Source organism: Carassius auratus, chromosome 22 (genome assembly GCF_003368295.1).
Source record: "Carassius auratus strain Wakin chromosome 22, ASM336829v1, whole genome shotgun sequence".
Lineage (NCBI taxonomy): Eukaryota > Metazoa > Chordata > Actinopteri > Cypriniformes > Cyprinidae > Carassius > Carassius auratus.
This window is the reverse complement of record NC_039264.1, coordinates 14,388,314-14,403,327: the sequence shown is the minus strand read 5'-3', so window position 1 is coordinate 14,403,327 and position 15,014 is coordinate 14,388,314. Positions and strand designations below refer to the sequence as shown.

The window sequence follows — 15,014 nt, the reverse complement described above, 5'->3', positions numbered from 1 at the left end:
TTATTCTAGAGTGGTTAAAAATCTGTAATATATATATATATATATATATATATATATATATATATATATATATATAATGCAAACTCCTAATAGTTGACAAATAAATTGATATATAGCCTACTGATAGTATACTGCCATATCAAGCAGCTAGTCCTATCTTTCTTGTGAAAATATATTTAAATATATGTGAATAAACAAATCCATCAACACATAGGTGTAAATGTGATGAATTACACTGCAAAAATAGACGTGTGAAAGATCAACACACATGGTTGTGTGGACAGCATTCAGACATCAGATCGAAGAGCGTATCTGGTACATACTGTTTGAAGCATTGGTATGGGCTCATGTGATGTCTGTCATAATTCAGATGATTCTGAAGGGAAGTATTGGTTATTGTGGTGAATGGCCTATGGCGTCCGTTAATCTCATGCTTCTGTTATTGTCATCTGCTCATGATCATCTTCCTCTCTGTCTCTACACTTTCTGTCACCTCAAGCATGCATGCATCTCCACTGTCCCTTCTCTCTGTCCCTCGTCACATTTATAACTCTTTTCCCACTCACTCGTGACTTCATATGCATTCTCTGTAAGTTACACATCATATAAGGCATAAAACTTTGTGCTACACTCTCAACATCATTACTCTCGTTTTCATCTGCCTCATTTGATGAATCCAAGCAGTCAAGATCGGATAACTCTCCATTTACAAGGTGTGTATACTCTAAAGGAAGATTGTGTGAAAAACAGGTTATATGCATAAAAGTCATAGCTTAACTATGAAATGCTTAGGTATTTTGTTTCTGTGCATGATCTAACTGAGAGCTGGCTAATATATCTTGACTCCTGATGTCCATTGGGATGGACATTAAACTTTGAAAAAATCTTAATGAAATGAAAAATTCAAGAAAAACTTGAAATATTAACAATTGTTCAAATTATGCTGAGAGAAAATGTATTAGGCTAGCATGAACATAAATAAACATTTTTAATGAAAATAGGCACTTACTCCTCGCTCTCTCAAGCTTCAGAGCCATGCGTGTCTTGTCTGATGTATGAAGCTCCCTCAGATCAAGTTAAAAGTCATTTCTCCATTGTGATTGGATACTGGAAGCATTCAAACAATGGAATCAGAGATTTTTTTTTTTATTGGTTTAGACCCAGAAATATGTAATGTCCATTCCAATAGAAGCCAGGTCTGAAGTTAAATCATATTGCATCCCTTGATTTGCACCCTTTATTTTAAGACCGCATCAAAGACCTGACCAAATCAAGGTGAGTCATGTGACTGTGGGGCAGGTAACACAGAATGTGTGGAGATTTTTAAATGATTAGAATTTTATTTACAACACAGTATAATCAAGACATACACAGTGAAGGTCAAAGACACGTTATTGAGTACACTGACATAACCACAGAGATGTGAACTGACTCATTCCAGAAAACAGATTCTGTTCAACAAGTGAAACAAGTAAACCACGCTAGTATTTGCGGTGTTTGCTGCTTCCTTTCATAGATTCAAGGAAAAACAAATGAGTCAAGGAGCTTGTTTTACCAAAGAATATCAGTGTGGCTGAACATTGGTGAGCATATAATAAATATATATATATATATATATATATAGTATCAGGAGAATCTGTATATATAGATTTTGTAGTCATAGACTCACACATGCTTTGTACTATCGTAAAAAAGGATGTTTTATACCTGAGAAACTAATTATTATTGTTTAAGTTATTAAAATCTTTTTGTGAACAGATTATTAATAATAAACATGGTCTGAACATTCTTAGACTCGTAGTATTCATCATGTTACAGTGTTCACTCATTACTTTTATATAGGCTAATAGTTTTATTATATAAAGAATGAAAACATCATCGCCCCATAAGAAATTTAGATTACATTATAAACATGATGTTTACTGATACTAATACTAAAGACAGAAACAAAGAAACTGCATTTTAACGCTATCAGCCACAAACAATATTACCATATAGTCCAGGCATAATGAACGTACAGTAACTATACTGTAAAATAATTAATTTATTCATGGGAACTGATCTTACTGAGTAAGATGACTCAGAGCAGTGATTTCCTTGTTAAATGGAACGCACAGAACAAAAAGTGTTACTTTAATGAGTTACTTTTTCTTCAAAGAAAATGTACATCTCTTCTTCAGTAAAAGATCCATACAAAAACATAGTTAGGGCTCCTCCTAGTGCTAGTCTTAAAGAACATAAAAGAAGACTTTACATCAGACAGCTTCTTATCTTAAACAGCTTAAGCTAAAACAATGTTTCTGGTGTATTTTATTTTTTTCAAACAAAACTGGTTTCACTCCAGCCTACTGTCTCAGCTTCGTGATCTTTTCTTCACTCAGTCCTTCGGTGAATATGTCAGCAATCATGTCTTCAGTCTTGCAGTATTTCAAGTCTTTGACTCCACTTGCAATTTGCTCTCGATTGAAGTGCTACTTGATGTCAATGTGTTTGGCACGTCCATGAAATTGTGCGTTCTATGCCATACAGATAGCACTGATTATCCTCAAACATCAGCGTCGGTCCTGATTGGTTGAGCTTTAGATCTCTCTATAGTTGTTGCATCCAAACCGCTTCTTGAGCTGCACTTGCCAATGCCATGTAGGACTACTCTTCTTCAGCAGTAGAGAGAGCTACACATGTCTGTGTCTTGCTTCTCCAACTCACCGCTGCTCCACTGATCTGAAACATGTATCCTGTAACAGATTTACGATCATCTTGGTCTCCAGCCCATTGTGCATCAGAGAATCCAATGCATTCCTTTGGCTTCTCTTTGCTATACAGCAGACCTAGATTCAGAGACAGTTTGACAGCAGTCCAGTGATGCTTTGTGGGTTTAGCACAGAATCTCACCACCTTGTTCACAGTATAAGCAATGTCTGGTCTTGTACTTGTCGACGAATAAATCAGACTACCAACAGCAGATTGTGTTGGATCCACTCCTTCTTTGTCATCAGAGTGTTTGACAAGCTTTGAGTTCATGTCTATTGGAGTGCTTACTGACTTTGAATTTTTCAATTCGAATTTCTCCAACTAAATCTTTGCATATGTTGTCTGACCCATCCAGATTTTCCAGTTTGTGACTTTTGGACAATTTTCACTCCAAGAAAACAAGTAAACTCACCCATGTCTTTTATCTCAAAGTGTTTTGCATCTTTAGTGATTGCTTCAGCCCATAGATGCTGTGATTTTAGTTTGCACACTAGATGTTCCTTTCCTTGAACAACAAAACCTTCAGGTTGTTGTTGTACACTTCCTCCTTTAGTTCTCCATTCAGGAAAGCTGCCTTGACATCCATTTGATGAAGCTTTAGTCCATGCTGTACAGTCAGAGCAATTATTGTATTGACACACTCAAATTTGACCACTGCTATGAATGTTTCGTCATAGTCTGATCCAAACTTTTGAGAAAATCCTTGTGCAGCCAGACGTGCTTTGTGTCTCTCAAATGTTCCATCAGTATCAACTTTGACTTTGAACTATCAATAACTCTCTGTGCACCGGTGTTGTGCCAGCAGCACTTAAAACTGCTGCTGACACCCCGTACCAAAAACTAACAACATGGACTTTAGAATAATTTTCATCCCATCTCTAATCTTCCATTCCTCGCCATAATTTTAGAACAAACAGTGGCTTCTCAACTGCTTTCTTTCAATCTTTCCTCTAATGATCTTTTTGATCCACTTCAGTCTGGATTCCGTAAACTCCACAGCACTGAGACAGTTAGTGTTTGAGTTAGTTAAGGTCACTAATGACTTGTTAATGGCTTCTGATTCTGGCCGTCTGTCTTTATTGATTCTTGATCTTATTGCTGCTTTTGACACTATAGTTCACTCCATTTTAATCACCCGTTTAGAGACTATCTTTGGATTTTCTGATTCTGCATTAAAGTGGGTTAAGTTCTACCTCTCTGATCGCAAGCAGTTTGTTGTGATGGGTGATTGCAAGTCTGAGGTCGGTGTGGTGCACTCTGGTGTTCCCCAGGGATCAGTTTTGGGCCCTTTACTTTCTAGTATTTAATTTTTTCCATTTTGCCAACTTTTAAGAACTATTGGTCTTAACGCTCACTTTTAGGCCGATGACACACAGATCTATATTCAAAACCTGATGTCAATATGCCCGTGTCTCTTCTTTCTCAATGTTTTACTGAGATAAAAAAAATGGATGTCTGAAAATGTTCTGTCTAAACAGTGACAAGACTGAAGTGATGTTTATTGATTCACTTCATCAGTTGCATAAAGCAGAGTCCATAGCCTTAAGTGTGTACAATTCCAAACTAAACAAAAAAATCTTAAACAAAAATATTTGATGCCAATTTAACATTTGACCATCATGTTCGTAACACAGTCAAAGCATCATTTTTTTTATTTTTATCTCAATGCCAAATTAAGTCCCATGTTGACTTTCTCTGTGGCTGAAAAGTTAATCAACACTTTTGTTTTTTTCACGTATTGATTATTGTAATGCTTTGCTGGCTGGAGTTTCTAAAGCTACCCTAAGTAAATTACAGTTGGTACAAAATTCAGCTGCTAGAATTCTAACTAGGACTAGAAATTGAACAAATTTGCACTGGCTTCCTGTTGGTCTTTGTATTGATTTTAAAAAGGTTGTGTTCTTCATGCAGCAATCGTTCCGTGATGACCTACATTTTTAGGTGCATCCACACTTGCTTCAAGTGCCGTGACTAACACATTGGACGAGGAGCTACCGGGTGTACCACATGATCTTCCTCTTTGACATGATCTCCCACAACTGATTGTGCATCAAACATTTCAGTTAACACCTTGTTGTGCTCTTGAACCGAGTCTCTGTCTTTCAATTGCAATGAGTACAGTTTGCGCCTCAGTGCTAGCTTATTTGCCAAAGTTTTCTTCTGAAACATGAAAACATGAAACATGAACATGAACATGAAAAGTAGGAGCATGTACAGCACTCAATACTTAGTTGGGGCTCCTTTGCCTGAATTACTGCAGCAATGCAGCGTGGCATGGAGTCGATCAGTCTGTGGCACTGCTCAGGTGTTATGAGAGCCCAGGTTGCTCTGATAGTGGCCTTCAGCTCTTCTGTATTCTTGGGTCTGGCATATCGCATCTTCATCTTCACAAAACCCCTTAGATTGTCTATGGGGTTAAGGTCAGGCGAGTATGCTGGCCAATTAAGAACAGGGATACCATGGTCCTTAAACCAGGCACTGGTAGCTTTGGCACTGTGTGCAGGGGCCAAGTCCTGTTGGAAAATGAAATCTGCATCTCCATAAAGTTGGTCAGCTCTAAAACATCCTGGTATACAGCTGCAGAAAACACAGTGGACCAACACCAGCAGATGACATGGCACCCCAAACCATCACTGACTGTGGAAACTTTACACTGGACCTCAAACAACGTGGATTGTGTGCCTCTTCTCTCTTCCTCCAGACTCTGGGACCCTGATATCCAAAGGAAATGCTAAATTTACTTTCATCAGAGAGCATAACTTTGGACCACTCAGCAGCAGTCCAGTCCTTTTTGAAGCGAGACGCTTCTGACGCTGTCTGTTGCTCAAGAGTGGCTTGACACAAGAAGGCGACAGCTGAAACCCATGTCTTGCATGCGTCTGTGTGTAGTGGTTCTTGAAGCACTGACTCCAGCTGCAGTCCACTCTTTGTGAATCTCCCCCACATTTTTGAACAGGTTTTGTTTCACAGTCCTCTCCAGGGTGCAGTTATCCCATCTGTTCCTTCCCTTCCCCTCTCTATTAATGTGCTTGGACACAGAGCTCTGTGAACAGACAGCCTCTTTTGCAATGACCTTTTGTGTCTTGTCCTCCTTGTGCAAGGTGTCAATGGTCGTCTTTTGGACAACTGTCAAGTGAGCAGTCTTCCCCATGATTGTGTAGCCTACAGAACTAGACTGAGAGACCATTTAAAGGCCTTTGCAGGTGTTTTGAGTTAATTAGCTGATTAGAGTGTGGCACCAGGTGTCTTCAATATTGAACCTTTTCACAATATTCTAATTTTGATATTATTCAAATTTGAGATACTGAATTTGGGATTTAACCTTAGCTGTCAGTTATAATCATCAAAATAAAAATTATAATAAAAATAATAAATAATAAAAGTGTAATGAATGAATATAATATACAAGTTTCACCTTTTGAATGGAATTAGTGAAATAATCTACTTTGATGATATACTAATTATATGACCAGCACCTGTAGTATCTAGTATCTTCCGGTTCTCCAAGTAGAAAGTGCAAAGATGGCTCTAATACAATGGTAGCCAGAGCACAATCACTTTTAGTCATGTATATCTTGCTAACTTACTTGGATCAGATCGAGGAGCAGTCTCTGTGCACTTTCCACATAGGATAGTTTGATCTATTAAATGGAAAAACTGTCACAGTCTTGGATTCCGAGCTTATTTTTATTCATCGGAGCGTTTTACTTCTGGGCCCATAACCTGTTGGTTTTAATAAAGACTCGGAGCAGTGATTTCCTTGTTAAGCGCACATAATAAAAAGTCTTTGTTACTTTAATGCGTGTTCAAACATTTTGTACATCTCTTCTTTAGTAAAAGAACCAGAATACAAAAACACATGCTTAGGGCGCTACCTAGTGGTAGTCTAAAATAACTTAAAATTAGACTTTACATCAGACAGCTTCTTAACTTAAGTGTTTTTCTTTTCTCCAACACTTCGTGAGTAGAGCCTATAAGTACACTTTCTTTTAAACATTCTTTCTCTAACATTAACATAACTCATTACTTTTATATCGTAGATTCAGTGAATAAATCTTCATAATGTTTTCACTTAGTCTATATGTTTGTACACATTTAGTCAGGAATCATGGTTTGGAAAAAGTCTAACTATTTACATATATGTACTAGTTATGTCACAGTAACACAATAACTAATGAAAGTATGATAATAATAATAATAATAATAATAATAATAATAATAAAAAAAAAAAGACTTTTGTAAATAATATATCCTCCGCTGGATACCAGCCCTGCATTCTTCTGAGGAAACCCCAAAGGGTATCCTCCCAGCGCCTCTTCATATGAGGTCAGTTTTGTCTTATTCCTCTTACCGTTTCTTTTTTTCAGGAACGAAACAGCAGATAAGAACTCGAGGAAAGGTGCTGCTTTGTTTGCCGTGGTGCGCGCGCCTCTCACGTGGACGATCACAAGCGCGTGGGCGTGATTAGGGCAGACGACGGGCAAAACTCGACATCGCGTTGGTTTCACACTGATTACTTTGTCACATAATATTAGTTTTCGACATGACTGACTTCGTTATAAGACTGCGTGGTCCAGGGTCACAAATGTCATATGCTAAACTTGACTGCACGATTTTCCCTCATACAAGCTGTAGTTGATGTTGGGAACACTTTTTAATATATAGCTGCTGTATTCTAGCTAGTACATTATATACATTTATAAATTTATGACATCTCTAACATGTTTACATCTGTCTGTTTTATTTCAATTTTGTAGAGTAACAAATCAATGGTATAATGCTTATTATTATTTGTCATTAACACATTAATTAGCAGTTTCTTATTTTGAGTTAAATGACATTACACAGTAGAAGTGTGACCCATCTTAACGCACACATTGTATTTGACACATCAGTTGTCTCTGAGCACACTCACCACACATGTTACAATTCTGCACTACATGTGTCAGTTTTAACACATCTCTTTTTGCAGTGTAGTCTGCTAAAACGTATTATAGCTTTACTACTTATCCACTTGCTCTTTGACATCTTGCCCACCAATTTAATAGCTCTGATATGACACCAGCCCTTTATTTACTTAGGTTTCATTCTCAGGGACTGTAAATCGTTGAAGCTTTGTACCGCCTAGTGGCCACAAAGTTACCCGATTTTAATATTTCAAGATTATTCTCTCACTTTGACTTTGAATAAGAAACAGAGGTATATATATATATACAAAAATGCATGCATTTATTGAATGTGTGCATTAATAAAACATTACAACTGATGGGAAACAACGAACATCTCTAACAGGACGATGAAACACTCGCTGGATGATGACAGAACGAGGCATGCTTTCACAAACACTTGAGGATGGAGAAGCTGCAGGTGGTTCCTCCAGGACAGCTGCACAGCTTCCCGAAGCGAGCGCCTTTACGAACCGCACACTGCTCACCTGCATCACACTAAACACAACATTTCATGCTTCAGTCAGACTTTATAGCTTTCATATTACAGAATGATATTAGTAAGTACTGAATACAACGCAAAACACTCAGTTTATGGAGCGCCTTGTATAAAATTGGGTTGTTTTTGTGTCATATATTCCCATCATGGATGGTCTTCATGCCAAAATGAAATTCTGTCATCATTTACTAAACATAAAATCATTCCAAAGCCTAAATATTTTGGTTTATCTTTGGAACAAGAATAAAAGTATTCTTCTTTTTTTGTCCATCCATTGAAAGTCAAGGTAATCATCAATCATGTTCAAGCTTCAGAAAGGAAATAATCAAAAGTAATCCAAGTGAATCGAACAGTTTAATCCAAAGTTTTTTAGATTTTTATTGGTTTATATTTAAATTTTAAATTTAAGTTACATTTATGCATTTAGCAGACCACTTACAATGCATTCAGGCTATCAATTTCTATCTATCATGTGTTCCCGGGGAATCGAACCCCCAACCTGGGAATCGAACGCCCAACCTTGCGCTTGATAACACAATGCTCTACCAATTGAGCTACAGGAACACTGTATACATGGACTGCTTTTAAAAAATTAACGTTTGTGTCAAATGTATACCAAAGACTTACCGAGGGGACCCAACCGAACTTCTTCTCTGCAGTGGGAATCTGTTTGTTTCTCAGTTTTTCAAGCACTTCTTGAAGAGCCTCGATCTGTAACATATTGTTATTTTCTCAATTCATTCATCTCTTAAAGCTGTTCTTTCAGATTGATTTGCAGAGTGCCTGAAGAAACCCTCTTGACAAAAGCGATCTTACCAGTTCTTTCTCCTCTTGAGCCTTCATGTCATCTTCTGGCGAGCGGATCTCTAGAACGTCATCACAGCTAACTAGCAGCATTAAGACGGAGCAGGTTACGGTTAGAAGAAAGATCCGATCTCTGACCATTGTGGCTGGAAGCAGGACTTGATTTGAGACAGGAGTATATGGTGAGCGACTCTTCTCAAGTAACAGAAGAAGGAGCATCTCAACCGTTTATAAGCTCTCATAGCAATGACACAAATCCGTTCTAAATGCATGAGATGTTTTAGATGAGACGTTGTACATGAGATGCTGTAGATGTCATGGGACACGACCCCAAAGCACCTCCGAAGGCAATGCAAACGAAACGCTAGCTCCGTCCACCTGAGAACGTCAGCATGATGAGTCATACGTCTGACCCGTGAACCTCAAACATCAAGCCACTGATGTACACCTAACCTCATCTTTGACTATAATTACCAACCATTTTTATTTCCGGAGAAGATCAGTTAATTACCGGAACATCTATGACAAGAAATAGCCATTTTAAGGGAATGGGGCCAGTTGCAAACAACTCCTTTTGTAAATCTTTTTTTTTTTTTTTTTTGTCAGATGGGTTAGGAGTGAAAATGAAACACAAAATAATGTAATCATCTCAGTGTTAACAAATAAGTGATAATTATTGAACAATTAGATAGCCACAACTTACACAGGAGATCTTCTCTGATTTCTAAACCGGTTTGAAATTATTTTCCATACAATGGAATTATGGAAAAGAAATGAAAAAGAAGAAATGAATTTCATTCGGTAGGCCTATTACAAAGTGTCATTATTTAACAGATAACATAATAAAAAAATTATTAGAGTAAGCACTTTGAAAAATGGCCACAGAGACTTTTTAATATGGCGAAGTAAAAGCAACAGTTGAAGACAATTATCTGCTCAAAAAACATTACATTGACTATATTAACATTAAAATATACAAATTTGTAATTTATTTATTTGTTAGTTAGTTAGTGCCTTTTCTTTTTGATTTATTATCATTCATGGTATTTTGATAATATGATCACCTGAAACCATCAAACTCGTATTCAGATGATTTGGAGGCTACGAAGGAAGGTAAAACACACTCAGCACTGGTATCCTTAGTTTGGAGAAATCGTTCCTCAAAACACTAAATTGATTGCGTAGCACCATACCAAGTGTGCACTCGCAGATAACCCCTGCGTCTTTTACCACAGACATTTGCAATCAATGTCATCCACCTTCCTTCCTTCCTTCCTAAATCCACTTTTCTTTTCCCTCCTCCTATTCCCTCTTTTTACTACTATTTAAATACAATTACCTCACTTCCTTTCAGATTACACTGCCGTTCCCATTCGTTGGCAGTCAATCAACAGATCACGTCATGTGTTTTGACTTTCTAGCTCCGCCACAAGCGTACATTTTAGAAGACTGGTCTCAAAGTACACGTTTTTGAAAACAGCAACTTTATTGTTTCTGTGTAAACACCCAATACGGGAATGTTTGAAAACGGTGACATTATGCGCATGCATAGTTTGTGTTAGGTATGTAGACATGCACAGTACATGTCGATTTTAAAGGCAAGCGCGAACAAACATACACAACAATGGTGGAGTATATGATACTGTTGTTGCTGCTCAAGAGATTGCTAACGCTTCTTCAGCAAAGAGTGGATTTACTTCACCAATACTACAACCAACAGCGGAGACACATCATTTAAAATATATAATTGTCACCTGCATATACTGTTACGGTTTACTAACAAGGTGAAAGTGCCATCTACTAGCCTGGCATAAGTAATACAGCATATTTGGCCGTTTTCATGGATATGTGTAAATGCGAATTGTTTTGAAAACGTTGTCGCGTATACATTACAAATGCAAACGAAAAACTTTTCAGTTTTTGACTACATCATACTACATAAGAGGGCAAAATGGGAGCTATTTTGTCGATGTAGCAATTTATAAAGCACAGCTCAGAAGCAACTATTGATCACGTGACCAATTTGCATTTTCTTGCTTAATATATGTGGGAAAATATTATGATACAGGGACGTGCAAAACAATTCCAGTAAACAGCATATTTGGTTCTTGGTCTTTATTGTGAAATATGAGACAGTCTACTGTGAATTATTGTAGAAAGGTAGTTGAATTTCCTTTCATCCTTCTTTCTTTTTTTATTTTAGGTATCCAGTTAAACAAACACACACAAGCTTCTCAGCTTAGCAGATCCTGGTCACTGAATGCAGCATCTGCTTCGGCCTGTGAAGACTCTGTAGTGTTTGGAGGAGCGATGCTGACGATGACTGGCTTGAACTCTCTCCAGGGTATGGAAGGACAGTTGAGCGGTTTTACTTTCCTAATAGGAGACCAGCCTGGTGGTCGTTTAAATCTTGCGACAGACTGAAAACAAGACGTTGGGCACAAATGGGGTCATTGAAAATCTATCACAATGCTTTAAAAAAAGATCTATATTGTTTAACAAAAACAAAAGAGTGACGGGTTGGCCCACCTTAGTAACCATTGTTTCACATTCAACATGCACTTCTGGCCTCTCGTGCCTCCAAGGAGCCACATCCACAGTAGAGTTACACTGCAAAACCTCCTAAACAACAACTTATGTGAGAGGCTGGCTACTAATACACTAGTACTGGACACATTCCTTATTATTGTTCTATCTCAGACTAAATTAATAAATGAAGAGTTCAACGATGCAAAAGCCTCTAAGTGCCTTATAAAATGAGTATTTTTCTTAGGCTCCTATTATGATGAGTTATTTCACTTCAGAACCAGTCAAGTGAAAATTACTGAACCTACACACAGGAGCCTGATAACAATATTGTCTCTTAGACTTTTACATCTGAACTCTTCAAATATTAAACTACACTGGCATTCAAAAAAAAGAAAAGAGTGATTTTGGATGTTACCGTTTTTTCCTGCATTGGGTGGCACTCCTCAGTAACCACTTTGAATTCTGCCCTGGTGCAATTGCTCTTCTCAATCAAAAACTGCAATTTATACCTGAATCCAGCCACCACCTAGAAACAGAAAAGATCCGCAATAGCACAACATTAACCTTGATGATCTTGAGTTCGACCAGTTTGACCAATTGCAGCCAACAGCCCAATCTGACAAAAACAGTCCAATGGATTAAATGAGGTGATTTCACATTCATACTTGTGCATTCGGAAGACAACTCTTCCCAAAGTCACTTTATATTGCATTCAGGCCATTGGTCTTATCCCTGGGAATCAAACAACTGAGCGAAAAAGAAGTAATTTACCTGTTTTGTTGCAAATGTCAAGTCCCTAAAGATAAAGAAATGATTGTGTTTGACAATGCCGTTGGCTTTCGACAAGGAATAAATGAGTGGTTCTTTCAGTTCTTCGTGATGTAGGTCGATCTTTTCAGGGCAGCCCAGACACGGGGCGACTTTAGAGGAAGCAGCTGGCTCAGCTGTCGAGAAAGTTAATATATTATTCAATTATTGAGTAAATGCTTTTATGCTTTATTTTTGTAGTTACAATAGCTTGCATTTCTAGGGCAGAAAAGTGCTATTCCTTCTAAGTTTTAATACAGAAAAATGACTGTGTGCACATATAACTGTAATATAAGAAAGGGATTAAATTGCGGTTGCGACATACCTGTACAGTCATGCAAAAGTAACTTTTGATCTGCTTTTTCAAACTGGACTTTCACTTGACAGTTTATGATTGCCTGAGGAACCACAAAATATACATGTACAGTACTATAATCATGGTCAAGGCCTACTGTTATTCACTTAATACCAGTGCTGGGGGTAATGCATTACAAGTAACACAAATCTCTATTCAGATTTCATTTTCAAGAAGATGCATTTTCTTCAGAAGGGTCTTTACAGTTGACAAAAAGGTAACTTTTGGGTTTTTTGTTATTAAACAAAACAAATAAGCAAGCCCCGCTTATCTGATAAAAAGAAACGCAAAAGTTACATAATGTATTACTTTCAAAATAAGTTACTTTTTATGGAGTAACGCAATATTTTAAAGCATTACTTTTAAAAGTAGTTGATTGTGTTTGGAAAAATATTTGTATAATTGATGCTAATCTTTATAACTGATATAATTGACTGTTGCAATATTTGTATAATTTACGCTAATCTTTATAACTGATATAATTGACTTTTGCACTAGGTTAGTGTTGCTTCTAAATGCAAGAGGGTTTTTTTTTGCCAACAATGAATGTAGATCATCTTCATGAATGTGATGACTTCATGAGATCTTACCTTATCCGTTTGTTGCAGGTAGTCACATTCATACCAAACCTTGTCTCCGCCTGCAGGACAGTCTGTTTCTCTACTTGTGAACCGTACAAACACCACTTCCACCGATTCATTCTGGGTCTGTGAAAATTACTGTATTATGCTAAACTCTTAACAATGAAGGTGCTTTATTGGCATCGATGGATCCATGAAGAACTTTTAACCTCAATGGAACCACTAAAGGTTCTCACTACACTCTTCAAAATAAAGTTTCTTTATTGGCATCAATTGTGCTATAAGGAACCTTAAACATCCATAGAATCTTTCAAATGCAGAAAAGGTTCTTTATAGTCCAAAAAGGGTTCTCTAAAAGGGGAACCAAAAAAGGTTCTTCTATGACATCACTGCAAAAACAACCTTTTGGAAGAGTGAAGTGGAAAAATGGCTCTTCTATCGCATTGCTACACTCTTAAAAATAAAAGTTTCTTAAGGGGATTTTCGCAGTGACGCAAAGAAGAAACACTTGTTTACCAAAAGAATCTTTCAGTGAACAGTTCTTAGAAGAACCATTATTTCTTAGCATGAAGAACATTTCACCAAACTAAAGAACCTTTTGTGCATTGACAAGGTTGCATGGATGTTAAAGGCTCTTCGTGGGACCTTCGATGCCAATAAAAACCTTTATTTTTAAGAGTGCAGGACAACCTAGAGTTGCCTAGAGGTTAAATATTGTACAATGCAAAGAGCAAAACTACATCCTACCTTTGTAGCCGCCAAGATTTTATAGAGAGCCAGTTGACCACCTTCAGTTAATATCTTATTATGCGTGGAAAGAGTTAAATTCACAACATTCTTCACACTTTCATCATCACACGGAATTTTAATGACAGTTTGTCCATGTCCTCCAGAAGAATACAGCCAAGCTAGCGCAAAAACCATCAAGATCTTGTCTCGCATCATTGTGCTCCTCTGGAAACCCAACTGTGTTGGAGTGAGAGAGTTCTGAAGTGTCCACGCTGAACTCTATCTGTCTCTGTAATGATTTACTCACTGTTAGAAAGCTCAATTCTGTGTCTGTATCTCCAGCTGTCCAAATATGGTGTGGTGGTAAATGTTTACTCATCTGAGATGCTCTCCAAAACACGCACAGTTCTCTGAATCACCACACTAAACCAATGATAAGAGACCTTCACTGAGACCTTTATATGATGGTGCACAAATTTACATCAGATCAGTTTTAACATTGTATTTTGGTGGACAATCAGTTCCAAAAGATCAATCCAGAGCGTTCCATGTGTTCTGGAGTCAAGCACCAGCTCTCAGGCAAAAAGAAAGTGTGTGCAAGTCCAGTTTGTCTACAGATAGATTATTGATTACAGTATTTATTGGTTTTTGGATTTATTTGACCATTTTATCTCAAGTTTTCATGTTATTGTAAAGTATTTTTTAAGTATTTTTATTAGTTTTTTAAGAAAAGTCCAGTGCTTCATAACAGACACACAAGCAGCGTTAGAATGCAAAGTTGTGTTAAGTAAACTGACAAAAGCAGCATTGTGTATTTAAGCCCATACTTTGTCCTCTCTACCTTTGACCTGTACTGTGTATTTTCCTCTCATGGAATTAAAGACATGGTCTCGCACCAAATTGAGTCTCAGTAATTTGTTTAAATAAGTAATTCAAGTTACTTTGTTTTCCCATTGATTCACAGACAGCACACATATCCTTCGACCTGGTGCTTATTAATATCACTTTTGGCG

At 37.3% G+C, this 15,014-nt stretch overlaps 2 protein-coding genes across 2 annotated transcripts; both read right to left on the bottom strand.

The window, feature by feature from the left end:
* Window positions 1-7,963: 7,963 nt before the first annotated feature.
* Window positions 7,964-9,635, bottom strand: LOC113040663 (cocaine- and amphetamine-regulated transcript protein). Its single transcript, XM_026198947.1, has 3 exons — window positions 9,013-9,635; window positions 8,824-8,907; window positions 7,964-8,195 (listed from the first exon to the last, which is right to left on the bottom strand). The coding sequence occupies exons 1-3, from the start codon at window positions 9,217-9,219 to the stop codon at window positions 8,088-8,090; spliced, it is 399 nt and encodes a 132-aa protein (XP_026054732.1). The 5' UTR covers window positions 9,220-9,635; the 3' UTR covers window positions 7,964-8,087.
* Window positions 9,636-11,100: 1,465 nt separating this feature from the next.
* On the bottom strand, window positions 11,101-14,344 carry LOC113039787 (kininogen-2). Its single transcript, XM_026197884.1, has 7 exons — window positions 14,020-14,344; window positions 13,282-13,398; window positions 12,662-12,734; window positions 12,301-12,473; window positions 11,945-12,055; window positions 11,530-11,622; window positions 11,101-11,420 (listed from the first exon to the last, which is right to left on the bottom strand). The coding sequence occupies exons 1-7, from the start codon at window positions 14,215-14,217 to the stop codon at window positions 11,235-11,237; spliced, it is 951 nt and encodes a 316-aa protein (XP_026053669.1). The 5' UTR covers window positions 14,218-14,344; the 3' UTR covers window positions 11,101-11,234.
* Between the last annotated feature and the right edge of the window lie 670 nt (window positions 14,345-15,014).

What these genes read in the sequence shown, in the direction of transcription:
- LOC113040663 (XM_026198947.1), bottom strand. Translation starts at nt 9,219, where the DNA reads ATGCTCCTTCTTCTGTTACTTGAGAAGAGTCGCTCACCATATACTCCT. An exon ending in CTCAAGAGGAGAAAGAACTG is followed by an intron (nt 8,908 to 9,012) that starts GTAAGATCGCTT and finishes AATATGTTACAG; the next exon opens with ATCGAGGCTCTTCAAGAAGT. An exon ending in AGTTCGGTTGGGTCCCCTCG is followed by an intron (nt 8,196 to 8,823) that starts GTAAGTCTTTGG and finishes TGTTGTGTTTAG; the next exon opens with TGTGATGCAGGTGAGCAGTG.
- LOC113039787 (XM_026197884.1), bottom strand. Translation starts at nt 14,217, where the DNA reads ATGATGCGAGACAAGATCTTGATGGTTTTTGCGCTAGCTTGGCTGTAT. An exon ending in ACCTGCAACAAACGGATAAG is followed by an intron (nt 12,735 to 13,281) that starts GTAAGATCTCAT and finishes GTGGTTCCTCAG; the next exon opens with GCAATCATAAACTGTCAAGT. An exon ending in TGACATTTGCAACAAAACAG is followed by an intron (nt 12,056 to 12,300) that starts GTAAATTACTTC and finishes TTCTGTTTCTAG; the next exon opens with GTGGTGGCTGGATTCAGGTA.